This window comes from Molossus molossus, unplaced genomic scaffold (genome assembly GCF_014108415.1).
Source record: "Molossus molossus isolate mMolMol1 unplaced genomic scaffold, mMolMol1.p scaffold_m16_p_19, whole genome shotgun sequence".
NCBI lineage: Eukaryota > Metazoa > Chordata > Mammalia > Chiroptera > Molossidae > Molossus > Molossus molossus.
Window position 1 is genome coordinate 52,974,722 of NW_023425354.1, and position 27,632 is coordinate 53,002,353.

Genomic DNA, 27,632 nt, shown 5'->3' on the forward strand with positions numbered 1-27,632 from the left:
GATTATAGGTGAGAAGGATGGAGGTAAACTCCAGGAAGCTTTATGCTGAATTAAAAATTGTGAATTGGCCCTGGCCGGTGTGGCTCAGTTGGTAGAAGCGTTGTCCCGTACACTGAAAGGTAGCGGGTTCAGTTCCCGGTCAGGGCACATACCCAGGTTGCATGTTCGATCCCCCGCCCTGATCAGGGTTTCTGCGGAGGCAGCCAAGTGATATTTCTCTCTAACACTGATGTTTCTCTCTCTCTCTCCCCCCACCCTTCCCTTCTTTCTAAAAATCAAGAAAATGTCCTCTGGTGAGGATATTTTAAAAAGGGAATTGCAATGAACGGGAAAGATACACAAACATCTTTTGTGCCATAGGTTTGGTTTGGCAATGGTTCAAGAAGAAACCCAGTTCTTCCCAAAGTCTGTCTAACTTCTTGAGGGACATGTAATTCGACGGCAACCCTATGGGTCCAGGACACTTTATGTCGCTACTGAATAGCTGCCTCTGGGTCCTACTGCTATCGGCTGAATTGTGTCCCTTCCCCCAAAAATGTTTGTGTTGAATCCACCTGTGCTCCTCTGCATACACAGACACCTTCTTCTAGGGTCCATTGTCTTCATGGTCACTGGATGTCCCTTGGGCCCAGGTCTCCCCTTGGATTCAATCCCGAGTGTACAAAGGAGGGGCTTTACTTTCTGGATGCTGCTTCCTTGGCCTGACAGTTGGCCAAGGTGACGAAGGACAGCCGTGGGCTTGGCTCGGGTCCAGCTCTCTCCCGCAGACCGCTTGCTGGAGAACCATGCAAACTGGCAGCTCCTCGGCCAGCACCTGAGAGCGGCAGTGGAGGACGACAGGGACAGGGACAGGAGTCTGGGCAGATGAGACAATCAGTGTCCCACTAAAGAAACTTTCTGGCCCTGGCTGGTTTGGCTCAGCAGTTAGAGCGTCGGCCTGCAGACCAAAGAGTCGCGAGTACGATTCTGGCCAAGGGCACGTACCTCAGTTGCAGTTTGATCCCCGGCCCTGGTTAGGGTCATGCGGGAGGCAACCAGTCGATGTGTATCTCTCACTTTCTCTCTCTCTCTCTCTCTACCTCCCTCCCTTCCTTCCTCCTACTCTGTCTGAAAATCAGTGGAAAAATATCCTCAGGTGGGGATCAAAAATGAAGGAAGGGCCCTGGCCGGTTTGGCTCAGCGGTTAGAGCATCGGCCTGCGGTCCAGAGAGACCCGGGTTCGGTTCCCGCTAAGGGCACGTACTTCGGTTGCAGTTTGTCCCCGGCCCTGGTTGGTCGTGCGGGTGGCAGCCACTCGATGTGTCCCTTCACGTCGATGTTTCTCTCTCTCTCTCTTCCTCTCTCTCCCTCCCACTCTATCTGTACAAAAAATGGAAAAATGTCCTCAGGTGAGGATAAAAAACAAAAAACAAAAACAAAAATGAAGGGAGGGAGGGAGGGAGGTAGGGAGGTAGGGAGGGAGGGAGGGAGGGAAGGAAGGAAGGAAGGAAGGGAGGGAGGGAGGGAGGGAGGGAGAGAGAGAGAGAGAGAGAGAAAGAGAGAGAGAGAGAAAGAGAGAGAGAGAGAAAGAAAGAAAGAAAGAGAAAGAAAGAAGAAAGAAAGAAAGAAAGAAAGAAAGAAAGAAAGAAAGAAAGAAAGAAAGAAAGAAAGAAAGAAAGAAAGAAAGAAAGAAACTTTCCTGTTTCCCTTCCAGAAACCCCTTCTGGACTTCTTGTTGCTCTAACTTCTCTTGCATTTGCCTTCTTCCCCTTCTCCTGGTCATTGAAACGTCATACCCCGATTTCTGGCTGTTTTCTCTCCCTGGGCCTTGTTAAAGCGTGTGTTCTATCTTCCTCTCCTCTGATCTGATGCAAAGCGTCCTTCCCAGCGGCTGCCGTCAGAGCAGCCCCCTCGGTGGGAAGAAGTGGACTTGCTGCTCTTCACATTGTGAAGCTCAAACTCTTCCTGGACAAGAATCTGTTTCTTTCCCTAACAGAGCAGGGCAGTTCTTGGGTGTATTTGTAGAACAGCTGACCCTTGAAATTCATGATTAATGTCACTTTTCCTAGCAGACTATTGCCTATACAAGTTTTTCCAAGCTTCCCTTCCTATTTTCTTATTCTCTGTCCACCAAGGGCCCATATTGAAGCATCTTATAATATCTTATAATTTTGTAAAATCTAAATAGATTACTTATATACAGAGTGTCCCAAAAAATGTATGTAGGATGTCTGTTACATTTTGAAAATGAAATGCATTTCTTCCATGCTGACCTCCATAAGCTACTGTGTTTATAGACTCAGTGGACAAGGAGCCTACTGTGTCCCCACAGCTCCCACGATCTAGTGTAAGTGCACCCCTCCTTCAGGGCCTGCTTTGGTAATTCCCTCATAACGACACAGCAACTGGAAGTGTTTGTACTTCCTCAGACGGCTAATCTCTGCACAAAGATAAATGCTTAAGAAAATATAGATGAGGTAACTCAATGTTGCTAGGATTATGTCTTCTTTCTTTTTATTTTTTTTTTATTTTTCTACTTACTAGTGTTATAGAACAGAAAGAGTCCATTCACCCAGCGCTGGCAGAGCTCAACACTGAACGCCAAGAACTGCAGCAGAGAGAGTCGACTGCTCACGAGTTAACTCGTGTTTTCCTGCCCAGACGTTGCGGACCGTTCACGAGTTAACTCGTGTTTTCCTGCCCAGACGTGGCGGACCGTTCATGAGTTAACTCGTGTTTTCCTGCCCAGACGTGGCGGACTGCTCACGAGTTAACTCGTGTTTTCCTGCCCAGATGTTGCAAACCGCTCATGAGTTTAACTCATGTTTTCCTGCCCAGACGTTGCAAACCGTTCATGAGTTAACTCGTGTTTGCATGCCCAGACGTTGCGGACCGTTCATGAGTTAACTCGTGTTTTCCTGCCCAGACGTGGCGGACCGCTCACGAGTTAACTCGTGTTTTCCTGCCCAGATGTTGCAAACCGCTCATGAGTTTAACTCGTGTTTTCCTGCCCAGACGTTGCAAACCGTTCATGAGTTAACTCGTGTTTGCATGCCCAGACGTTGCGGACCGTTCATGAGTTAACTCGTGTTTTCCTGCCCAGACGTGGCGGACCGCTCACGAGTTAACTCGTGTTTTCCTGCCCAGATGTTGCAAACCGCTCATGAGTTTAACTCGTGTTTTCCTGCCCAGACGTTGCAAACCGTTCATGAGTTAACTCGTGTTTGCATGCCCAGACGTTGCGGACCGTTCATGAGTTAACTCGTGTTTTCCTGCCCAGACGTGGCGGACCGCTCACGAGTTAACTCGTGTTTTCCTGCCCAGATGTTGCGGACCGCTCATGAGTTAACTCGTGTTTTCCTGCCCAGATGTTGCGGACCGCTCATGAGTTAACTCGTGTTTGCATGCCCAGACGTTGCGGACCGTTCATGAGTTAACTCGTGTTTTCCTGCCCAGACGTGGCGGACCGCTCATGAGTTAACTCGTGTTTTCCTGCCCAGACGTGGCGGACCGCTCATGAGTTAACTCGTGTTTTCCTGCCCAGACGTGGCTGACCGCTCACGAGTTAACTCGTGTTTTCCTGCCCAGACGTTGCGGACCGCTCACGAGTTAACTTGTGTCTGCACTTGCATTAGTTATTTCAATTTTCGAAATTCAGGGTAATATAGGATTATTATATTTGTGACTCTTCGCCATGAGGGTCGAAGTTTGAAAACCAGCACACCGTTCTGTAGTTTTAAAGTAGCTGGGGAATGGCTATCTGCTGGTTCAAATGAGTGCAGCTCAGAACCTGACACTTCTGGTCCTTCTACAAGAGCTCCTCACATTGATTCACCTTTTAAGCTTCAGGGACGCTAAAGAGACCATGTTTTTTTTTTTTTTAAATCCAACTAGAACATGTAAAGTGTGTGTTTCAAAAGGTGATTGATATACAGTATACCACACCAAAAAAATTACTAAAATATGTGTATAAAATATAAGATGTAGAAGATATGTACAAAGTTTCATTTAAATTCATTATGTATAAATAAAGTACACTGACGCTTATTTAGATTGCTTCACTTTCATACACGATTACGAAAATATAGCCGGTGACATGAGATCACTTCTGCACAAAATTGAGGGTCAACAGTGTGCTAAGGGTGGCACCACCCAGGAGAACGGGAAGCTGACGCCCCAAAGCCCAGACTCCTGGATAGTGTGCGGGTTACAGACAATATAGGGCAAAATCTCAAGGCACTGTGGGTTTGGGGTTCGGGGTTGTGCTGGGAGCTGATTGGTTGGCCTTGAGGTTGGGAGGGAGAGAGGATTTCTAGAGCTAGGATTTAACACGAAATTTAATCAAAGCCTTGGTTGGGCCGTGGAGATTTCACCGCGCGTACGTGATTGGTTGCAGACGCGTAGGTGGGTGTTTCCAAACAGGAAAGCCCGCAGGACTGCAAGGGATTTGCCTCAGAGACCACGGTGGGGTGTCATTTGGCTTCAGTGTTCAGGAGATAACGGGGAAGAGGGTGGCTGACTGGCACTGCTTGCCCTAGCTGAAGGGGCCGCTGAGCCTCAATGTGGCGCTTCCTGGGTCATAGTTCTCACCGGCTGTTTTCTCAGCCTTCCCAGTGTCCCAGGGCTGGGCTCGGCTCACATCTCTCTTCTTTTTCTCGTTTTCCATCAGGTGGCAGCAGACTTCCAAGTCTTCAGGTTTGTCCAGCAGCTTACAGCCTGCGGGTGCCAAAGCTGATGCCCTCAGGGAAGAAATGGAGGAGGCTGCCAACAGAGTGGAGATTTGCAGGGTACCCCCCTCTTTGCTCCTCTCTACCGGGACAGATGGGGGAGCCCTAAGGGAGTCCTTTTGATTCACTGGAGTGCTAGTAAAACCCTAATAGTGAGTTTCTATGCTTGAGCTAACTGACCCCGGGCTTGCCTGCTGGCCTGGCCAGAGAGCCGGCAGGAGTCCTGAGAGTTGGGGCTTTGATGTTGCCTAGACAGAGGGGCAGCAGGGGAGATCACTGGTGTTGCTGACCTTGGTGTCTGCTTGAGGCTTTTGTGCGTCCCAAGTCAGTTTGTAGGCTGCACGGAACAGTTGATAATGTAGACGATACATAAGCCTCAACTCACTGTTGGTATTAAATTATCTTGTGTGCCTTTCAATATATCTGAGCCCCCTCACCAGTCCTTTGCCCGCTGGGAGACGCTCACCTACGAAGTTGAAGTGCTAGCCCAGGAGATAGTCACAGAGCAGAGAACTTCGCCCTGGTGGAGAGGAGTACCTCGTTCTAAGAAACACACCTCCACACTCGGGTGATGGAGACCCTTCATTACACGTGGTCTGATGTGTTCCATCTCCTCCCCCACAAACGTTTCATAGGACTAACTCAGCAGTACCATTCCTGCAATACCATTAGCAGCACCGGTCTATATATATGTACTGCTGCGCATATGGGATCTGCCAGTTTGGGTTTAAATCCCCAGAACAGAAATCTCCTATTTCTGGGACTCTGCTGGGTGCCTGTTGTCTTAATCACAGTTATAAGGGAGAGTGGCCACTTTGCATGCAGACATCTCTCTTCTTTGTGGCTCTGTCTAGTCTTGGTAGCTTGTCCATCTGCTTATCTTTTATGATCACCCCATGCAGCTGACTTTGACCTTGCCTTCAGGTGCCATTCAGAGTCAGATGGGATTTTTCTTTGTAATCAGAAACGTTGAAATATATTTAAAGAATTCATTATCTCTCAGCCTGCAGTACTGTGTAACCAGGTAAAGTAAGACCACTACTTCAGATCCAAGGTCCATCGTGAGTAAGGCTGACTTGCTGTTTGAACTCCTGTGTAAATGGCAAATGTCTAGCTGGTGCTGCTCATGAAGTATCTCTTCTCTCACGTGGTTTCACCTTTGCTCGGTGTATTCTCTGCCCATTTACCATGGATTTGTGTTCTCCAGTTAAGAATCTTGTTTCTTAACAAAATTACGTCTTCAGTAGACACGGGATGGTGGTATTAATAGTGGATCAGAATGTGAATATCCACATACATCAGAATAAAAGTTTGTCAGCTTCATTCTGTCTTGTGTAGCTTCTTCCATTGGCTGTTTTAACCAAAGACTATATTAAATTCCTCTTGAGGTATTACAAAAGTAACACTTGTTCATCATAATCAGCGAAAAAATATGAAACTATTTTAAGGGAACACTGATAATTCTCCCTCCTTCCTGTCCAGCAACCCACCCCTCTGTTTGTAAGAAGGGTGCCCAGTTTTCCTTCCTCACCAGTACTGAGTACAGTGTGCGGTGAGCAGTGCACTCTGTCGCATGCTGAATGGTCACAAAAGTGGTAAGGATAAGGAAGCCAGCGTGAGACCACATAGCCTTCCACCCGTTCTTCATAATCGTACAGACATACACTCACAGACACCATTTTCCCTGTTACTTGTTTATGTTGTTTATAGTAATCTGCCACGTGCTTTTCTCAATTAACAATACATCCTAGATATCTCTCCAGGTTGGTGGCTATAGATCTAACTTAGTCTTTTTAATAAGGTACATAATAGTCCATGGTAGGGAGAGATGGATAGAGAGATCTATATATATATGATGATTTATTTAGCTATTTTCTTAGTGATGGATATTCAAACTAGTGTGTTTTGGTATTTTTGTTGTGTTTTGCCATTAAAATGATGCAGTCGACATCTTTCTATGTACATTCTTTTTCTCTCTTTTTTTTTTATCCTCACCTGAGGACATTTTTTCATTTTTTGTTTAGATAGAGTGGGAAGGAAAGGGAGAGAAAGAGAGAGAGAAACATCGATATGAAAGGGACACATCGGGTGGCTGCCACCTGCACGACCCAACCAGGGCCGGGGACAAACTGCCACCAAGGTACTTGCCCTTAGCGGGAGCCAAACCTGGGTCTCTCTGGACCGCAGGCCAACTCTCTTACCGCTGAGCCAAACCGGCCAGAGCTGTATATTCTTATACATTGGTAATTTTTCCCCTTTAAGATCGATTTCCAATATTGATATTTTTTTAGATCAAAGATGATATATACGTTTTAAATTTTAATAGGTATTGACAGTTTATTCTCTAAAAAGGAAATTGCAATTTATATTCCCACCAGCAATATACAGAATCACACCTTTCGCCCTGGCCAGTTTGGCTCAGCGGTTAGAGCGTCGGCCTGCGGTTCGCAGAATCACACCTTTCTCCTCACCTCCCCTCACCTTTCCCTATAATGTATGTTGTTCCTCTTTTTAGTTTTTGCCAGTCTGATGAGGGGAAAAAAACCTATTTCTATGTTATTATAATTTTAATTTCTCTGAATATTAGTAGTGATGAGTATATCTTCATGTATTAATTGGACATTCTTCATCTATTCATAGGCATTTCCAGTTTGAGAAATTACCTATTTATATTGGCAATTGGACCAATATTTTTATTGTTTCTTTTAATATCAATTTATCTAAGTTCTCTGTATTTTAGAGATATTAAATGTTTTTCTGTCTGTTGTGCTACAGATACTTTTCCTAGTCTTCCATTTGTCTTTTGACTTGGCTCCTATTGATATCTGCCATTAAAAACGTCATCATATACATTTTCTTTGCATGGGAAGAGATTGCGGATAGTCCACCAGGCGTCTTCCACTGTGTTCTTCTAACTCATTCTTCTTTCGTTTTCTTTTAATGTTTTTAATGTATTTTACACACCTATTTTGTGCATTTTAATATACCTGAAACTTACTTGTCTACATGGTGTGAGGTAGAATTGTGTTGGAGTTTTTTCCCAGATGAATAGCCAGTTATGCCAGCACCATTTATTAAATAAGCCCCCTCTCCCTGAAGTGAAATCCTGTCATCTAGTTCTTCTAGTGTATTTCTGGGCTCTATGTTCCATTCATCTGTTTGTCTGTTCCTGGGTTAGTACTCTACGGTTTCTATTTAATGACGTTGTAGCAAGTATAATATTTAGTAAGATAACTCTACTCTCTCATCATTATCTTGCCTAGTCTATGACCTCTGTTTTATTACAGTGATTGAGTAGTTTTATTTATATACTGAGCTGGTCCTCTTGAGAGTACGCACTGGTGTTTTGTTAAAATTTCTTTTCTGACTCTTATTTCTACTTCTGTGGTTGCCAGCTGCTCTAAATATTCACTGTGGTCATCCTCCCTCCTGTCTCTGGGTTCCCCTAAATAGGCCATTTCCCCTTATATCTTTATGATTTTGTATTTCCTCAGCAGGCAAGACAAACCTTTATGATCTCTTACATTGTGGTAGTTCAGCAAAATGAGCGTTTGTGGGCTGCAGGAGAGCAGTGTGGCCATCTGGCTTCTCTTTGTGTGGGCACAGAGAGCACCAAGCAGAGCTCCTTTGGTTTCTGGGACACAGAGGTTTAGCCTACCCAGAAACCCAAGTCAAGGTGGGTTCCATAGACGGAACCTGGTGGGACCTTCGGCTAATGGGCAGGTGCAACATTCCCTGCCTACATTTCTTTGGAAGCCCATCCAATCTCTGCCTTGCTTGCATATTTCAAAAAGAGACGAACCCCCACACTTAACAATTTGTAACTGCATTCATTCTCTTTTCTTCCTGAGGCCCCTAAAATAACCCCTGAACCAATACATCAAAAGGGATTTAAGGTGGTGATTTTTCAGTAAGAGGAGAGAAAGCATGAGGAAGGACCCATGAACAATGAAATGACAGCAGAGAAGACAATAACTAGAAGACTAATCCACTTGATGAGGGCAGTGTCAGTTTTATTCTGTTTTGTTTTTTATTCAAAGTATAGTATAGGCTGCAGTGCTAGGGTTTTTACTGAAAGATGATACTTTCCACCTTTACCGTTCCTGCTTCTCCTTCCCCTTGAACTGTATCACCCATATTCTGTCACTCATTCTTACCGTAAATCCACCCACATTGCTGTCTTTCCCACTAAGCCTCAGACTCTCTCTTTTTAAATTTGTGTCTCTTATTACCATCTTATTCTTTGCCAATTTATAATCTTTGCTCTTTGGAAATCAAGCTTGAATCCAAAAAAGATGGCAACTGGAAGACGGGTGTCTAGTTCACTTAGTCCTCCTCACCATCAAACTTATTAAATGAGCGTATGTTGTCAGACCAAAAGACAACAATGAGCCTTGACCCCTAGCTCCTCTTATTATAAAATGGTTTAGTATTCTCCTAATTCAATAGATGAGATCCTGGCAGATCCCATTACTGCCCTCTAATTGGAAGGCTGTGGAATCATTAAGGAACACTCAAATTACTTGGCTCCCTCTGTCAGAAGAACCTTCCTCTATAAGATCAAAGGGCAGGCATGGCTACAACCCAGTTGAAAGTCAGCTGGTGGCAGAGTGCCCACTGGTGCAAATGCTCCTGACACACTGATGGGCTCTTCTCCAGCATGCCAGGTAGTGGCACCACTCAGGAGGCTGAGCACAGCCGTATCACTTATGCAAAGAGGAGGAAAGAGCACATGATCAACAGGAAGATGTTCCTGGTCTAGTATCTTCAAACTCAGAGAAATCATAATCATGGAGAAGTGAAGCTGACACACTGCAGTGCTCCCCACCTACCGCCCATAGGCTGTTGTATCATACTTGAGGTTCTGAGAAGATTCTATCAACACAGGCAGTGAGGGACAAAAAAGGCTTGGTTCCCATTTTAAGGTTAGAAAAAATAGTCCTGAATTGAGTATTTTCCTTTGTTTGAAAACAGTAATAAGTAATGAAGTACTCAAAACTTAGAACCCTTTTGAAAAATGATTTACTGATGATCACAACACATTTCAGACAACATATCTTGGCGCCCAAAATAAAATTCAAGGGAATATGGACCTTATGCAACAGTAGAGAAAGGTGAGATAAAGTTACCAAGGAAAGTGGAAAGGAAAATGAAGGAGATTTGGAATTAATTGTTTAAAAGTAGAAATGGAGAAGTAAAAAGGGCAGCAGAGTGAATGGAAGTTACACAGACCATCTCCCAGGAACAGACTGGAATTGCAACTAAAATAAAGATAAATCATTGGGAAAAACCAACAAAAAGCAGCAGGAGAGAACCTATATAACCAGGGACAGAAAGAGACCACAAAATCAAGCCGGTAAGAACTGCAGAGCTATGAGAGAGAGCAGACTAGGAGCCCAAGGACAGCATCTGAGGGCTGCTTAGGTTGTGAGCAGTTCCATTGGGGTTAAAATCCCAAGCCAGCTCAACAGTGCAGAGTGCCAGAACAAAGCACTAAATTATCTACAGCCACTCACCTTGAGTTTCGTTAGAGGGAGGGCAGACGACTGAAACTGTGTGGAGGGACTCAGGAGTTTGGAGAGCTGGGAGGGCACTGGGAGTTTTGTGTTGAATCACTTCCTCATAGGACAGTAGCTATTTTACTCAAAGAGCCCTGGAGGGAAGCAACAGCCCCTCCCTCAGGAACTTAATACCACCCAGCCAGGCCAGAGAAATGCAAATTGAGGGTCATTAACAGCCAGCAAACATCTGCCTCACCTGCTGGAAATTCTCATACCCTGAACACCTGAGGGAGTTTTTTTATTCAGCTGAGGGCTACAATAATGCTCATTAAGTAACAGACTAAGAGCTAGCAGGCAAAAAACTAGAGGAAAACTGAACCTTTGATTGGCCTGCAAATCTACTTAGGAAAGTGAGACTTGACAGTGGTGTCTAATGTGGGTCCTCCCACACTCATCCAAACCCAGTAGAGGGACCCAAAATTAGTGGAACACCAACACCCACAGGAAAAAAATGGTAGGCTCTAAAACCCACTGAGACAGCCAAAATGGTGAAACAAAGAAACAAATTTCAAATGAAAGAATAATATAATTCTACAGGAGATAAATGAAATGCAATTAAGCAAGTTATAAAAAGTAGAGTTCAGAGTAATGATAATGAGGAAGCTCACCAGCATGAGTAAAGATATGGAAACATTGAAAAATCAACCAATTGGAAGTGTAAAACTACCAATGCATTACACCCCAAAACCAGCAGAGTAGAGGAAGTTGAGGATCAGATCAGAGAATTAGAAGACAGGGTAGAAACAATCACCCAAAAAGAGAACCAAAAAGAAAAAACAATTAAAAACAGGAAGACAGCTTAAGAGAACTGGGAAAACATGAAACATAACAACATTCACATCATAAGAGTTCCAGAAGAAGAAGAAAATGAACAAGGGTTAGAGAATATATTAGGAGAAATAGTGACAGAAAACTTGGTAAAGGAAAAAAAGCATACAAGTTCAAGAAGCACAGAGAGCCCTAGGTAAGAAGAACCCAGACAGGACCACACAAAGACACATAATAATTCAAATGCCAAAAATGAAAGACAAAGACAGCAAGAGATAAGCAACAGGTTACCTACAAAGGAACCTTCCGTAAGGATATTCGTGGACTTCTCAACAGAAACACTACAGGCCAGAAGGGAATGGCATGAAGTAATCAAGGTAATGAAAAACAAGGCTCTGAATACAAGACTACTCTATCCAGCAAGGCCAGTATTCAAAATAGAAGGTGAAATAAAGAGTTCTCCAGACAACAAGAGACTAAGGGAATATATTAGCACCAAACTAGCACTGCAAGAAATGTTAAAAGAACTGCTATAATTAGCAGAAGAAATGGGAAGAAAAATATAACCACAATAAACAAAAATGGCAATAAATAGCACCATATCAATAATAACCTTAAATGTAAATGCATTAAACACTCCAATCAAAAGACAGAGTAGCTGAATGGATAAGAAAGCATGACCCTTTACAAGAGATCCACCTCACAACAAAAAAAGTTCAAAGTGAAGGGATGGGAAAAAATCTTTCAAGCAAACGGGAAGGAAAAAAGAGCTGGAGTAGCAATACTCATATCCAATAACATAGAGTTCAAAATGAAGGCCATAACTAGAGACAAAGGCCACTACATAATATTGAAAGGATCTATCCAACAGGAAGATACAACCTTAGTAAGCATATATGCACCCAATATAGGAGTACCATAATATATTAAAAACCTTCTGGAGGACTTCAAAGGACAAATTGACAGCAATAAAATCATAGCAGGGGACTTCAACACCCTGCTGACATCACTGGATAGATCCTCTAGGAAAAAAAAAAAAAAATGAGCAAGGGAACAGACTCTAAATGATGCACTAGATCAAATCGATTTAATAGATATATACAGAGAATCACACCCCATAATTGCAGAATTCACATTCTTTTCCAGGGCACATGGGACATTCTCAAAGTAGACCACATGTTAGTACACAAACTAAGTCTCAACAAGTTCAGTTCAAGAAGATTGAAATCAAGCATCTTTCAGATCATAATGGCATGAATCTAGAAATCATTTACAATAAAAACACACAAAAAGATTCACACATGGAGGCAGTTATTAAGCAACAAATGGGTTACTAAGAAGATCAAGAAAGAAATTAAAAACTTCCTGGAAACCAATGAAAATGAACACACAACAACAACAAAAGATCTATGGGACTCAGTGAAAGCAGTCTTGAGAGGGAAGTTCATAGCACTATAGGCCTATCTGAAGAAACAAGAAAAATTCCTAATTTACTTTCTAACCCTACAACTTAACTAGAAAGTAGATAAAAATAAAAACCCAGAACAAGTAGAAGGAAAGAAATAGTAAAGGTCAGAGCAGAAAAAATTCAAAAGATCAATGGAACAAAGACCTGGTTTTTTGAAAAGATAAACAAGATTGATGGACCCTTAGCCAGACTCCCAAGAAAGCAAAAGAGAGGACCCAAATCATCAAGATCAGGAACGAAACAGGGGCAGTAACAACTGGCACCACAGAAATAAAAAGGATTATTAAAACATACTATGAACAATTATACACCAACAAATTGGACAAACTAGGTGAAATGGACACATTTCTAGATACACACAGTCTCCCAAAACTGAACCGGGAAGAGAGAGAGAACTTAAACAGACCAATAACAACTAAGGAAATTGAAGATGTAATTAAGAAACTCCCTCTAAACAAAAGCCCAGGCCCAGACAGCTTCATGGGGGAGTTTAACTGAACAAAGAAGATCTAACACAATTTCTCAAACTATGCCAAAAATCCAAGAAAATGGAATACTTCCAAACTCATTTTATGAGACCAGCATAATCCTAATTCCGAAACCAGATAAATACACTACAAAGAAAGAAAACTACAGGCCAATATCCCTGATGAACACAGAAGCCAAAATCCTTAACATAATATTAGCAAATCGGAACCAGCAATACATCAAAATTATTCATCATGACCAAGTGGGATTCATCCCAGGGATGCAAGGCTGGTACAATATTCGCAAATCAATAAATGTGATACACCACATAATGAAAATGAAAGATAAAAACCATATGATCTTATCAATAGATGCTGAGAAAGTATTTGGCAAAATCCAGCACCCATTTCTGATAAAAATGCTCAGCAATGTGGAAATAGAGGGATCACATCTTGACATAATAAAGTCCATACATGAAAAACCTATAGCTAACATCATACTCAATGGGCAAAAACTAAAAGCATTTCCCTTAAGAACAGGAACAAGATAGGGATGCCCACTTTCGCCACTCTTATTTAACATAGTACTGGAAGTTTTAACCAGCAATTAGGCATGAAGAAAGAATAACAGGGACCCAAATTGGAAAGGAGGAAGTGAAACTCATTATTTGCAGATGATATGATATTGTACATTAAAAACTCCATAAAAAATCTAGATTTAATAAATTAATTTCACAAAGTGGCAGGATACAAATTTAACGTCAAGAAATGAACGGCATTCTTATATACCAACAATGAACTCACAGAAAGAGAAACAAACAAACAAACAAACAAACAATCCCATTTACCACTGCAGCAAAAAATGAAGATACATAGGAATAAACTTAACCAAAGAAGTAAAGGACCTCTTTGAAGAAAACTATTGGTCTTTGAAAAAAGAAAGACAGGAAGGTATAAACAAGTGAAAGCATATATCTTGTTACTGGATTGGAAGAATTAACATCATTAAAATGTCCATACTACCTAAAGCAATCTATAGATTCAATGTAATCCCCATTAAAATACCAATGACATGATTCACAGAAGAAGAACAAAAACTTCAAAAGTTTATATGGAACCAAAAAAGACCCCGAATGGCCACAGCAATCTTGAAAAAGAAGAACAAAGTAGGAGGGATCACAATACTGGACATCAGGATATACTACAAAGCCATAGTAATCAAAACAGCCTTGGCCCTGGCTGGTTTGGCTCAGCGGTTAGATCATTGGCCTGCGGTCCAGAGAGACCCAGGTTCTGTTTCCGCTAAGGGCATGTACCTCTGTTGCAGTTTGTCCTCGGTCCTGGTTGGGTCGATCAGGTGGCAGCCACTCATTGTGTCCCTTTCACGTCAATGTCTCTCTCTCTCTCTCTCTCCTTCTCTCTCCTTCCCACTCTATCTGAACAAAAAATGGAAAAATGTTCTTGGGTGAGGTTTAAAAAAAAAAAAAAAAAAAGCCTTGTGCTGGCACAAGACAGGCATATAAATCAATGGAACAGAACAGAGAAACCGGAAAATGATTCAAGACATTATGCTTCATTATTATTTGACAAAGGTGGCAAGAGCATACAGTGGAGTAAAGACAGCCTCTTTAATAAATGGTATTGAGAAAATTGGACAGCTACATGCAAAAAAATGAAACTAGACCACCAACTTACACCATACACAAGAATAAGCTCAAAATCAATAAAAAGACTTAGATGTGACTTGTTAATACATAAAAATCTTAGAAGAAAATGTAGGCAACATTTCAGACATCACATGTAGCAGAATTTTTACCGATACAATGCCTAAGACAAGAGAAACAAAGGAAAAAAATAATAAATGGGACTATGTTAAACTAAAAAGTTTCTGCAAAAGAAAGAAGAATCAAAATGGAAAAGGAACCCACTATATGGGAGAGCATAATTAGCAATAATACATCAGATTAGGGGCTAAATTTCCAAAATATAAGGAGTACTCATACAACTCAACAAAGGGAGGACAAAGAACCCAATGAAAAAATGGGCAGAGGACCTAAAGAGACACTTCTCCAAACGACATACAAATGGCCAAGAGACATTTGAAGAAATGCTCAACGTCACTGATCATCAGAGAGATGCAAATTTAAATGACTATGAGATATCACCTCACACCTGCCAGAATAGCCACCATCAACAAATCATCAAACAATAAGTGTGGTGAGGGTGTGGAGAAAAGGGGACTCTAGTGCACTGCTGGTGGGAATGCAGACTGGTGCAGCCACTATGGAAAACAATGTGGCGTTTCCTTTAAAAATTAAAAATTGAACTGCCTTTTGACCCAGTGATACCCTTCTAGGAATATACCTCAAAAAGCCTGAAACACCAATCAGAAAGAATATATGTACCCCTATGTTCATAGCAGCACTATTTACAATAGCTAAGATCTGGAAACAGCCCAAGTGTCCATCAGTAGATGAGTGGATAAAAAAGCGGTGGTACATTTACACAACGAAACACTATGCAGCTGTCAGAAAGAAAGATCTTTTATCCTTTGAGATGACATAGAGGGACCTGCAGAGTATTATGCTAAATGAAATAAGCCAATCAGAGAAAGACAAATACCAAATGATCTCACTTATTTGTGGAATATAATAAAGAAAAGAAGCCAATGAACAAAATAGACCCAGAGACATAGAAAGGAGTATAGTTCAGACTGACAAACTTCAGAGGAACAGGGTGGGAGGTGGGGGGAGGGATGAGATAAATCAAAGAACTTATATGCATATATGTATAACCAATGGATGTAGACAACAATCCTGTGGGGGGTGGGGGGGATCTGGAGGAGGGTGTCCAGGGGGGAAAAATGGAGAAACATCTGTAACATAAATAATTGAATTAATATCTGTGTGAAATTGCTTTTACTAAAGGACAGAATTAACCCTGGAAAACACTGAACCAGTAATCTAGAGAAGAGCTTGAGCTCCCGTGTGCCTTCTGCCCGCATCCACGCACAACCTCCCCCACTGTCAGCATTCCTCAGCTGTGCATTTGTTAAGATCAGTGAGCCTACACTTAATGTCATTATCACCCAAAGTGTGCAGTGTCTATTAGCGGTCAGTGCTGGTGTTTTCATTAGCAGTCACTGCTGGTGTGGCTTCTCAATGATTGGTTTTTATTGTTGTTTTGTTTTGTTTTCAGATTCTCTGGTTTATTTGTTTTTGTTTTTGTTTAGGTGGACAGGATGGCTCGAGGGGGGTTGGAATTGGGTATTTTCCTTCCCCAGTGTGTGGAAGGCTAGACCCTAATAGAATTGAGTATTTTCCTTCCACCAGATCAGTAAGGCTCTGGTAAAACCCCAGCAGGGTAGGCTTAGATAAAGTTATTTCTCCTGAGGGTAGGCCTTGTTAAGAGGAATATGCTCAAGTGTATTCACTGTGAAAACTTTGTAGAGTTCCTGGAGATAAAATCCATAAAAGTGTTGTTGTGAGTTGTAGCACAGTGACTAGGTATCCCCCGAGTTTTGAACCATCAGACACGTCCACAGGAAGCCTCCAGCAGTTTGTCAAATACAGTTCAATGTTTCCTACCCCAGCACTGGTTTCCAGGAAGATTTCTGCCCAGGTCAGTTGTGATTCTCATATTCACCTGTCTGTCTCCACTTTCGGGGGCAGTGGTTTGCTGTGTGTGAACTCACTTCTCTGATGGATCAGAAAAACACTGTTGATTTTTTAGTTTGTTCAACTTTTTACATGTTGTTAGCAGTGACATCTTAAAATGGTAACTTCTAATCTTACATGCCAGACTGGAAACTAGAAGTCAATAATAAAAATCAAGGTTACACTTTCTACCAGGAAAAACTACTTAAGAGAAAAGTATCTATAAATATCTTGGGGATGTTGTTGACAATAGAAATATTCAAAATCCTACAATAATATTATGTAATATAGGATTATTATAAAATAGGACTGAGGAACCCAGCCAGTGTGGCTCAGTAGCATCGTGCCATGGACTGAGAGGTCCTGGTTCGATTTTTAATCAGGGCATATGCCCGGGTTGCGGGCTCAATCCCCAGTGGGGGAGGGGGGGCGTTCAGGAGGCAGCCGATTGATGTTTTTTTCCCGAATCAATGTTTCCATCTCTCCCTTCCTCTCTTTCTAAAAAATTAATAAAAACATATTTTAAAAAAATGGGACCCAGGAAATGAAAGAAGTCTTTATAAAACTGAGAGATATTTCTAGATGAGAAGAATCAGTGTTATCAAAATTTGTATGCCCCCAAATTAATTTGATGAGAATTGTATAAGTTGGTAGAAGTGTAATAACTGCTTCAAAGGGTAATAAAATGTTTCTAAAGTTAATATGGGAGAATTATTGGAGCTTTGAATTGCTGTCTCTTACATAGTGAAGCTACATAATTAAGATTTAGGTACTATTTTTAAGAAAACAAATAGAACAGTAGTGGTGGTGGTGGTGGGGGGGGGTGGGAGAGACATCCCAGTGAGAAGAAAATCCAAAATTCAAGTGTATGAGAAATTTTATCTGTGACATTTTCAATCCATAGGGACAATATATTCTATTCATGAACAATTTTGAGACATTTGGCTAGCTCTTTTTTTAAATTCTGCTTCTGATACAAGTACCAAAATAAATTCTAAATGTATTAATGATTTAAATGTTATATTCTCTATGGAACATACATATGGATATTTATACTGTTGGTGGAGATGTCCTAAGCGGATTAACAAAGGAGGAAATCTAAAGAAAAAAATTTAATGAACACTGCTACATAAAAAAGCCATTAAAAAAAAGTACAGGACCAAAAAAAGTTGTAAGTAGTATCAAAAGATAAATGGAAAATTGGAGAAAATACTATTAGTATTTGATAAAGCCATTGGTCTCGTCAATCTAAAGAATTCTTACAAATCTTATAAATAAATAGATGAGAACTCATAGAAAAATGGGTGCTTAATGTTGACAAGGAATCGACAGTGAATGTCACAAATAGACAATAACTTTAAAAGAAAGTTACCCTCTTGATAAAACAAAATACAAATTGAGAACATGTCATTTAAATTTTCTCTATAAATTTGATTATAATGAAACAGAATGAAAAGGTTACTGTGGAAAACAAGCAAGCCACATACTTATGGATTAATTCTTATAGTATAAATGTTCTTTTAGGTTGACAGTATATATCAAAAGCCCTAATGTTCCAATTCATTATTATCTTTCTGATATTTTTTAATTTAACTCTAAGGAAGTATATAATCAGAATTAATTTTAACTGCAGAATTTATCCTAAGGAAATAATCAAGAGATGGGAACAAATCTGTATAAACAGATACTTCTTCAAAATGGCATTATAATGTGAAAAACTAAAATCACAATATCCAGCAATAGAAACATAGTCCATCCATTTATTAAATATCATGTTTGTTATAAAACATGTTTATCTATGGGTAAGTGAGCTGCAAAGCATTCTGGTCCCATTTTTTTGGTAAGCCTATTAATTATACAAAACCAATTAAAATAGATGCCAACTAAGCAACGTCACAGCTTATAGCCATATCTCTGCTATTGACATTACAGGTAAATGTGGTTATTTGTATTTTTCCAACTGTGGGTCAATTGCAAAATTAGAAAACAAATGATTTTATTAAACACATTTAACTCTGGTGATTATTGGTGAAAAAAATTTTTTTCTTTATAAAGAAAATTTACACCCGGTTGAGCACTGACCTGTGCACCAAGAGGTTGCTGGTTTGATTCCCCATCAGGGCACATGCCCAGGTTGTGGGCCCGATCCCCAGTGGGGGGTGTGCAGGAGGCAGCCAGTAGATGTTCTCTCTCATTGATGGTTCTTTCTTTCTCCCTCTCCCTTCCTCTCTAACATCGATAAAGAAAGAAAAAAAAAATTTTTTAATTCAGTGATAATTTAGATAAATGAAAATTTTATTTGCAGTTTTCACTTTTATTTCTTGCACTGTGACTTATTTGGAGTCCATATTACTTACTTAATAAGGCAGTAATCTACTTGTGCCTTTGAAAATCCTTTTATGTGTCTGAGGGCTCACGCAGATGATCTGCCTCCTCTGAACTCGTCTGTTTGGATGCTGAGCCCGTGAAGATATAGTTCCGTGACACCTAGTCCCTCATGGGGCCTCTTCCTGTCCTCGAGCTGCATGGCCATTTTTATCACTCAGCCTTGTTTTTCCGTGACCTGAAATAGCTCCCTTGTGACTGCCAGGCTGGTAATGGGTGTCTGCTAAACAGTGCTGATGCGGGGTGGCAGCCAAGGTCAGTTCCCCACAGAACTGCTCTCTTGGACCTTGGATGGACTGGGCAGCCCTGCAGAGGCATGCATTCTAGGGGTGTTCTGGTAAAAGGGAGCTCAGGTGGGTGGCTTAGAGCCCATGGTATTCTTAGGGAACGTTACCATTGCTGAGCCTCCGTTTCTTCATTCATTCTTACGGCAAGTAGTCAGTAAGCCCCTACTATCAGAAGCACTGTTGAGACCTTGGAGGACAGACAGTAAGATCCTCGAACCCTTGGTAGCTATTCATCTGAAATTGGAAATTCAGCACTTACGAAAGAGAGATGAGAATTCCACATGGCATTGTGCCTGGCACCTAGACTGTTCTCAATATATGTTAATCCATTGCCCTTTCTTCATGATCAGAACCTGGACCAAGTGTATTATTGCCTACTTGTGCGTCAAGCTCTCCAGACAACAGGCTTCCCCCTGGCTCTGTGCCTTGGTTTTATTGTCTCGTGTACAAGAGCCCTTTAAGGATGTCTCTGTGATGCTTGCCTGTCAGGAGACTGGGAAAGAAGACAGATCGCTCCTCCCATCCTATTGGTCTCACTGAGAACAGGCCTCCCTGGCAGCTGGACGGGCTGAGGGTGCGGGTGGGTATAGACCGTCGAGCTCCATGAAACGGGCTCATCATGAAGTGTGGAGCTACCTGCTTTGCTTTGATCTGGCTCAGCTCTCTTGTGCTGGTCTCATGTTTACCTCCAATGGAACACGATAGATTCTTCTCTCCTCCACTTAGCATTCCTTCTAAAGATCTCCTACCTGAGGCAACCAAGGGAGATCATGTGACTTGAGCAAACAAGTTCAGAGATGGGATGTGCTCAGAGGTGTGGTTAGTGACAGTCTCCATCCTGCTCAAGAGGTGTTTTGATTGTACCTTGAAGTGGACATTTCTGTGGAACTGAGAATTGTTCTCGGAGGAGAACACGTCCCAGCCTGGCACTCAGCATGAGGCCATTGTCCCCATGGAGACCTAGAAATTGCAGGACCGTTCTCACTGAGCTTGTGTGTGAAGTTGGATGAATCCGGGCTTTGATATGTTCTGAATCAGCAATCCCTCCCTGCCCACCTGCCTTATCCAGCTTCCTCTGATTGGTGTGTTGCTGTCTCTTTCTCATATGCTTCTTATCAACCAATCAGTATCGAGATTGCAAGATAGAAAAGCAGTGGAATAAAGAGCAGAAATGAGAGGACGAGAAGAGCAGCAGTCTGTACTCGGCAGCTGCTTCTCAATGGTGGCTTTGGCTCAAGGTGTATGGGAGCCGTTTGCACCTCCGTCCCCAACTCCAGCTTTCCTAACTGCAGACATGGCTGGTGTTAAATCCCCAGGGAACTGCCACCGTGCAGTGTTCTCATTGTGCATTCTCTGCAGCCGAGCTTGGGAAACATGGAAATGTCCATGGCAGAGTCTGTAACATGCCACGTTTTATTGGCAATGAGATTGAACAGTGGTTAAGGCTCTTTCTTCTCTGAGGTCATTTCACCTTGGTTGTGCATTTTCCCTTCCACAGGACCAGCTCTCAGCTGACATGTACAGTTTTGTGGCCAAAGAAATTGACTATGCAAACTACTTCCAAACGGTAAGGGTCCATAAGGTGAGACTACTTAAGGTCTATTTGCGAGAGTCACGGGGTGGACAGGAAGGAGTGTGGGCAGGGGCCTGAGGGCCCCGTGGTTGAGCATGTGACAGAAAAGAGTGGGGATGTGATGTTCTACCTGTGGCTAAAGCCTGCCTTCTATTTCTCTTTGTGTGGATTTTCCACCAAACCTTAGGAAAAAACTTAACCTCACCCTGGAAAGGTACTGCAACTCAGAGATCTGTGGCAGTGGTTCTCAGTCAGGGGGTTTGTTCCCTCTTCCAGTAGACGTCTGGCAATGCCTGGAGACATTTTTGCTGTCCCCTTTGGGGGAGGTACCCTTGGCATCTAGGGGTAGAGGTCAGGGATGCTGCCAAACATCCTGCAAAGCACAGAACAGCCCCTACAACGTTTTCCAGACCAAGGCGGGGCCGTGGTTGAGAAACCCGGGTGCAGCACAAACAAGGAACTACGAAGAGGATGACCCCACCCCTAGCACATACTGTTTCCCATCTAGATTTTTGCCAGGATGACGATAGGAAGGTGAGTGCTGACGGATGTGACCGGGTTGCCTTCTTCTCACTGATGACAGCAGATTTAAAGAGCAGAGAAACAGGATGTGAGTCGAGAAGCAATGCGGCCCCAAAATAGGGAAGTGATGGAATGAGAGGGAAGGAAGATAAAGAGAAGGAAAAGGAGGAGAACTTTTGAAAAGTTTGCAGGGCTTTGAAAAGCATGTGGACGGGTTGTGGGCTATTATCGATCTCCCAGCTCTTTTATCAATGGACCAGAAATTCGGAGGAGTTTCTTCTACCCTGAAAAAGCAAACCGAAATGAATTACATTCCTTCCAACTTAGAAAGTGTATTTATTTAAAGTAGTAATATATTTTCAAGTATATTTCATTGGTTTTATCTGTGAATGTAATACTCAATTTTAGAGTTATTAAAACTAATTAAGTTGTTGACATTCCAAGTGGTATTTGTATACCATTTATTTCAACATTCTGATTTTTTTTAAATTCATTTTAGTGTTACTTGGAGATATGGAATCTACCCTCCATACCAAGCATTTAAACAGTGATTCATTCCCCTTCCCTCATGCATGCCCAATTTTTGAGGGGTGGGGTGGGGTTTCAGAAAATAAATGAAGTAACTAGTGTTCACAGGTTTCGCCTGTTCTTTTTAACATTTCAGCAGCTTTTTAAATGGTGGGATAATCAAAATAAAACAGCTTAAAGGAATTTGTTCCTTGACCTGTATTGTTATAACCAAAGCAATTTTATCGCCGAGGGTACTTGAAGAGGATAGTAGATCAAGTCACAAGTTTTCTGACCAATTATATCTTAAACCCAATTTGCAGAAAACAGTGTGTGTGTGTGTGTGTGTGTGTGTATGTGTGTACAGGTTAATGGTATTTAGCTCTTATAGGCCAATTTATGTTTTTTATTTACATTTTTCTATTGATTCACCTCTCTGTATTACCTTTTGCTTTGAGGGGTGCTCAGCAAAGGCACACTCTCTAAGTCAGACCCCAGCTCGGGTGGTCCCCCAATCCTGCATGGATCCACCTCCCACATTCCCATTTGTGGCACCTCTGTCCTACGGAGACTGGCGGGAGCATGCCCATGATTTTAGGTGGATTGAGAAGGGAGCAGGGGACTCCACCACCTTCCCCATGAGAAGGCAGCGCCTTCATGCACTGTACCCCAATGGCACAGCAGTCTGTGCTCCCAGCCTCTGGCAGAGGGTGATGCTTGTCCTTGTGTTTCCTCAGCTAATAGAAGTGCAAGCTGAGTACCACAGGAAGTCCCTGGCACTCCTGCAGGCTGTGCTGCCGCAGATAAAAGCACAACAGGGTGAGTGCCAGCCTTCCCTGGGTGGGAGGGTTGGAGCCTGCTTGACTTCCCAGGTGCACCCCGGCCCGTATTTTCATTCCTCTTACACCCCCATCCCCGACAGGGTCTCATGTAGACAAGCTGCTAGGACTTTACAAGCTGGTACCTTGTCCAGTTGTAGTGAACCAGGGCCACAAGCACACTGTCCCCACAGGGGGATGAGTCTGGGTGGGGCGTGGATGGCAGAACCACAAACACTGTCCCCAAGGGGAGGGTGCTGGGGGGGATGGATGTGTGTGGAAGTGTGTGTTACATGAGGCCCAGCCCCTCTGGACACAGCTGGGTAGCCATCTACCCTGCCCAGTCCTCTCAGCCATCCCCAAAGCCCCAGGGATGGAGACCCAGCTGGAACTCCATGTCTTCCGTAGTCTTAGGGTAACCTGCATGGCAAGAGGGAAGACAGAGTCCAGCGTGAGTGGCCTTCACTCGCCCTGTTCACTACTCCTTCCTTGCCGCCCCTCAGAGGCCTGGGTGGAGAAGCCTTCCTTCGGGAAGCCCCTGGAGGAGCACCTCGTGATCAGCGGCCGGGAGATCGCCTTCCCCGTGGAGGCGTGCGTGACGATGCTGCTGGAGTGCGGGATGCAGGAGGAGGTAGGTCTGGAGCCCCCACCAGCCGGCCGGGCCCCTCCGCCCCGAGACTCAGGCTGCAAGGTCTTCTTTCCAGTCACTGTCCCCACCCCAGCCCCCACAGCTCCAAACATGTTGAGATGGGGTACAGCCCCTCTCCTGCAGAACACAGCTTGGTCCCGCTGTCCCCTGTGAACCTTCACGTTACAGGAACACATACCGCCGGCCATGAGGAACGTGGAGCCACTTTCCAGCCATTCCTCCCCCTGTTTAATACGAGGTGGCATGCTGCTGCTTCCCCTCCCCTCCCCCTCCCCCTCCCCCTCCCCTGCTGCCTCCACCTCCCCTTTCCTCGTCTTCTTCATAAGTTCCCTGAATTTAAAAGTAGACCTTTTAGGATATGCACCACATGTTCATAGCAGCGTTATTTACAGTAGCCAAGATTTGGAAGCAGCCCATCAGTACATGAGCAGATAAAAAAGCTGAGGTACACTTACACAATGGCCGTACAAAAGGAGGCAACCTTACCTTTCTGTGACAGCATGGATGGACCTGGAGAGCCTATGCTAAGTGAAATTAGTCCGACAGACTGACAGCTGTCAGCGGGAAGAGGGTTGGGGGCTGAATGAAAAAGGTGAAGGGATCAAGAGGAAAAAAAAACCAAGACTAAAAACCTCATCGACACAGATGACAGCATGGTGATGACCAGAGGGAAGGGGGGTGGGGAGAGGGAGAAGAGGGTAAACGGGATGAATGGTGATGGAAGGAGACTTGACTTGGGTGATGAGCACGCGATACAATATACAGATGATGTGTTATAGAACTGTACCCCTGAAACGTACATAATTTTATTAACCAATGTCACCTCAATATATTCAATAAAAATAATATAAACAATAGACCTTTTAACCTTTTTCATCAAAACCATTATGGAGATCCCAAAAGTATGATTGATAGAGACATTAGAAAATACATCCTAAGAGCTGCGTGTGTGAAAGGTCTGCGAGGAATCGGGGACTGTTGTTTGTTACTGTGGAAATTTTTCTGGCAGATAGAACTTGTCTTTGATTTCTTCTGTAGGCCATTATAAAACCTGGCTCCGTCTCCCTTTGATCCGATCAGCCGATCAGTATTGACCTGGGGCGTGCTATACATTTATTACCGAGCATCGTGTAAGCGAGTGAGATGGGGCTGTGACCTTATTGGCAGCTGAGTCCAGCATCCATCAGATAAACCTGATTGATCCAAAATTGTCTTTCAGTCAGCACTGTCCTAGGGGCAAACCCGAGGGCCTCGGGCGAGACGGAGCCTGTAGGATTCTGTGGGGGGGGAAGGGGGGCGTTCCTCTGTGTAGCCTGGTCTGGATGCTGGCTGTTCAGAAGGAATAAGCATTTTATGAAACACTCCGCTTTGGATGTTTCGAAGTCATTCCCAGACATTGTATCAGTTCATCTACAGTACTTCCTAAGTTCCTCTTGAAGATAGGGAGTGTTTTCAAGTATAACGGTAACATTATTACATACAGAAAGTGAAAATAACTTAGCGGTTTCTGAAGAGCAGATATGGGGTCCCTGGCCTCTCCCCTCTCGCCTCCTGACTCTCTCTGGGCCTTTCTGCCTCTCCTCAGACCTCCACTCTCTCTCGCCTTCTTCCCTCCTGGGCATCCGCAGATAGGTTGGTAACAGTTACACTGCTCTCCCCTCGCCTGCCAACGTCTTCGTTCAGCACAGCCGCAGCCTCCTGCTCCTTCCCTGAGCCGGTGGCTTGTTTCTTGTGCTGCCCAGTTTCTTAGGTGACTCTCCGCATTTCTCATTCTGCATCCGCACCACCGCCCACTGCTCTGTTCCCTGCAGTGTCCCTGCTGTCCCACCACCGGCTCACCCCGCCTGGGCGATGCCGCGGACCCCAGCTTGCCCAGTCCCGTGCCTTGGCCCAGCCACCTTGGCCACGTCGCTGCCTGTGAAGCCACTGCTGGAACCATCCTTGGAAAAGCACCGCCCGCGGCCCCCTGGTTGCCTTGCCCATCAGTGACATTGCGGTGACCCGTCCCGCACTAGCCCGGCCCTGCCCTCTGCTCGCTGTAATCTTCCCTCTGCTGTAATCGTCCTCTGCTACAGCTTGGCCTCAACTCAGTGGGATCCGGGGTCCTCGCCGCCCCTCTGGCTCCACGCCCATGTCCGCGGCCGCTTCTTCAGCGTTCTCATGCAGATTTTTCTCTAACCCCCCGTAACTGGACTCGCTGTGTAAACAGTCGCGTTCTCCTGGTGTTTCTGTGTCTCTCAGTGGAACGTCCTTCTCACGCACACAGTCAAACACCCGAAGCCTGCCCGCCGGCCGCCCGGCGCTGCTGCCCTCCCCCCACGGCCGCGCGTGTTCAGGGGGTCTGAGGCTCGTCCGGGGAGCTGGCGCTTGCTGTCCGTCACAGCAGCTGTGCTTGCACACTACTCAGACACGGCTGGAGCCTCCTCACACGTGCCAGACGCGGGCCTGCTGTCTGTCTGCTGCCCCTGCGCTGAGAAGGGAGATCTCAGCCGCCTCAGCTGGGCCAGCGCATTTCCTAGGGGGGCGTGGAAACCCGGGTGGCCCTGGGTGGTTCGAGGAGCCAGGCCTGTTCAGCCAGGCTGTTCCTCAGTCTTGGGCTGCGTCCCCGAATGCAAGGAGCCAAGAGGTGAAACAGACCAGTGGGTCTTCACCCACGTCTAGCTCTGTCGGCGACTTGGGGGCTCCTTTCCAACCCCCACCACGTCCGTTTCCTCTCCACACGCCCCGTCCTTCCGTTTCTCTTCATGGTTCACTTTCATTGTACAGGAGATAGAGGTTCACTTGGAAATGATGACAGAGACTCAAAAGCAACTCTAAGGACAGAACGTGGGGGCTGGCGGAGACCTCCTCCCCCCACACCGCCGGCTGCCCTCCCCCTGGGGACACAGACTTCCTCTGCTTCTAGCAGTGCAGCCCGGGCCTCCCAGCTCAGACACACGCTCCCCATCGCTCTGCTCACACCCGAATTCCTACACCTCCAAATCACACCAGGTCTCACTGCAGTTCTTCTCCAAAATGAATCGTAAATACACAAGAACAAGAAACTGAGTGTCCAAGTTTCTTCTTTATTTTTCTTAACAAATCCTGAGACAGAACAGTGAGTCGCCCATGCCAGGCCCTGGGGACCCCAGGAAGTAGGGCCCAGCCCCTCAGCTGCCGTGTTGGAAACGGTGCTGGGAAAATGCATCTCGGAGAACATGGAACAAGGGGGTGGGTAGACTTCCTGTCTTTGCTGGTGTTGCTCTGTGCCTTCGAGTCACAGGGCCGTCCGCTGTCCCTCTGTCCTTCTGTAGGGACTCTTCCGAGTAGCTCCGTCTGCCTCGAAGCTGAAGAAGCTGAAGGCCGCCCTGGACTGCTGCGTGGTGGACGTGCAGGAGTACTCAGCAGACCCCCATGCGGTCGCAGGTGGGTGCCCACAGCTCTGACAAGGTGCCCGCGGTGCGGTGCAGGCTCACAGTGAGGGGCGAGCGTGTCGGGCGTGTGGCCACATGTCACAGACACGGGAGCCAGGCTTCCTCACTGCCTTAGGTGTGTCCGTCAGGGCCCGTGTGAGGCCTCGTTGCTAGGACCCCTCGAGGGGAGGACTCCCCAGGGTGCCAACTGAAGGTGAGAGAGTGGTGGGAAAGGGGAGCTGGGGAGGCCGATGCAGTTGTCAGCCCAGGCCCCTGGCCATGCCCACGCCTGGATCCATTCGCCAGGGAAGCTGCCGTTGGATGTTGGGTGGGTCAGGGAGCCGTCCCTAGATGTAACCCATGCGGGTGGGATTGATCTCCTCCATGTCCAAGGGGCTCACGGCCATGTTGTATTCATGCCCAGGAGCTTTGAAATCTTACCTCCGAGAGCTGCCAGAACCTCTCATGACCTTCGAACTCTATGACGAGTGGATTCAGGCTTCCAAGTGAGTACAGCACATTCTGGAGTGCCGCGTGGGTTGGGTTTATTTGGAAGCATTTGTTGGGGGCTGGCAGCTCCCTTGCTGGTGTCTGTCACCCGCACGCTTGCCCAGGCACCCGATGAGGCGTTTGCAAGAACGTGGACGGCAGCATTCTGGAATGGCCAAAGCCTGAAAGTCACTAAGTGCTCTTAGTGGGGGATGGGCGGTGGCCAAATAAACGCGGCATGTCTACATGTGACATGCTCTGCCGCCGTTAAGAAATAGGTAGAGCTCGTGCTAACGTGAAAGGGCATGAAGATTTACTCTTGAGTGAAATAAAGCAACTTGACTGGGACACCTATGATACGCTGTTGTCGTAAAAAGAAGAACA

General features: G+C 44.6%; 1 protein-coding gene across 1 annotated transcript in view; it reads left to right on the forward strand.

The window, feature by feature from the left end:
• Window positions 1-27,632, forward strand: part of ARHGAP44 (Rho GTPase activating protein 44) — a 171,818-nt gene that overhangs the window by 109,566 nt on the left and 34,620 nt on the right. Inside the window, exons 7-12 of the mRNA XM_036269133.1 lie at window positions 4,649-4,766; window positions 20,797-20,865; window positions 22,638-22,719; window positions 23,222-23,349; window positions 26,661-26,772; window positions 27,184-27,265. Of these exons, the coding sequence (XP_036125026.1) occupies window positions 4,649-4,766; window positions 20,797-20,865; window positions 22,638-22,719; window positions 23,222-23,349; window positions 26,661-26,772; window positions 27,184-27,265 (591 nt within the window). The remainder of the gene's footprint in view (window positions 1-4,648; window positions 4,767-20,796; window positions 20,866-22,637; window positions 22,720-23,221; window positions 23,350-26,660; window positions 26,773-27,183; window positions 27,266-27,632) is intronic.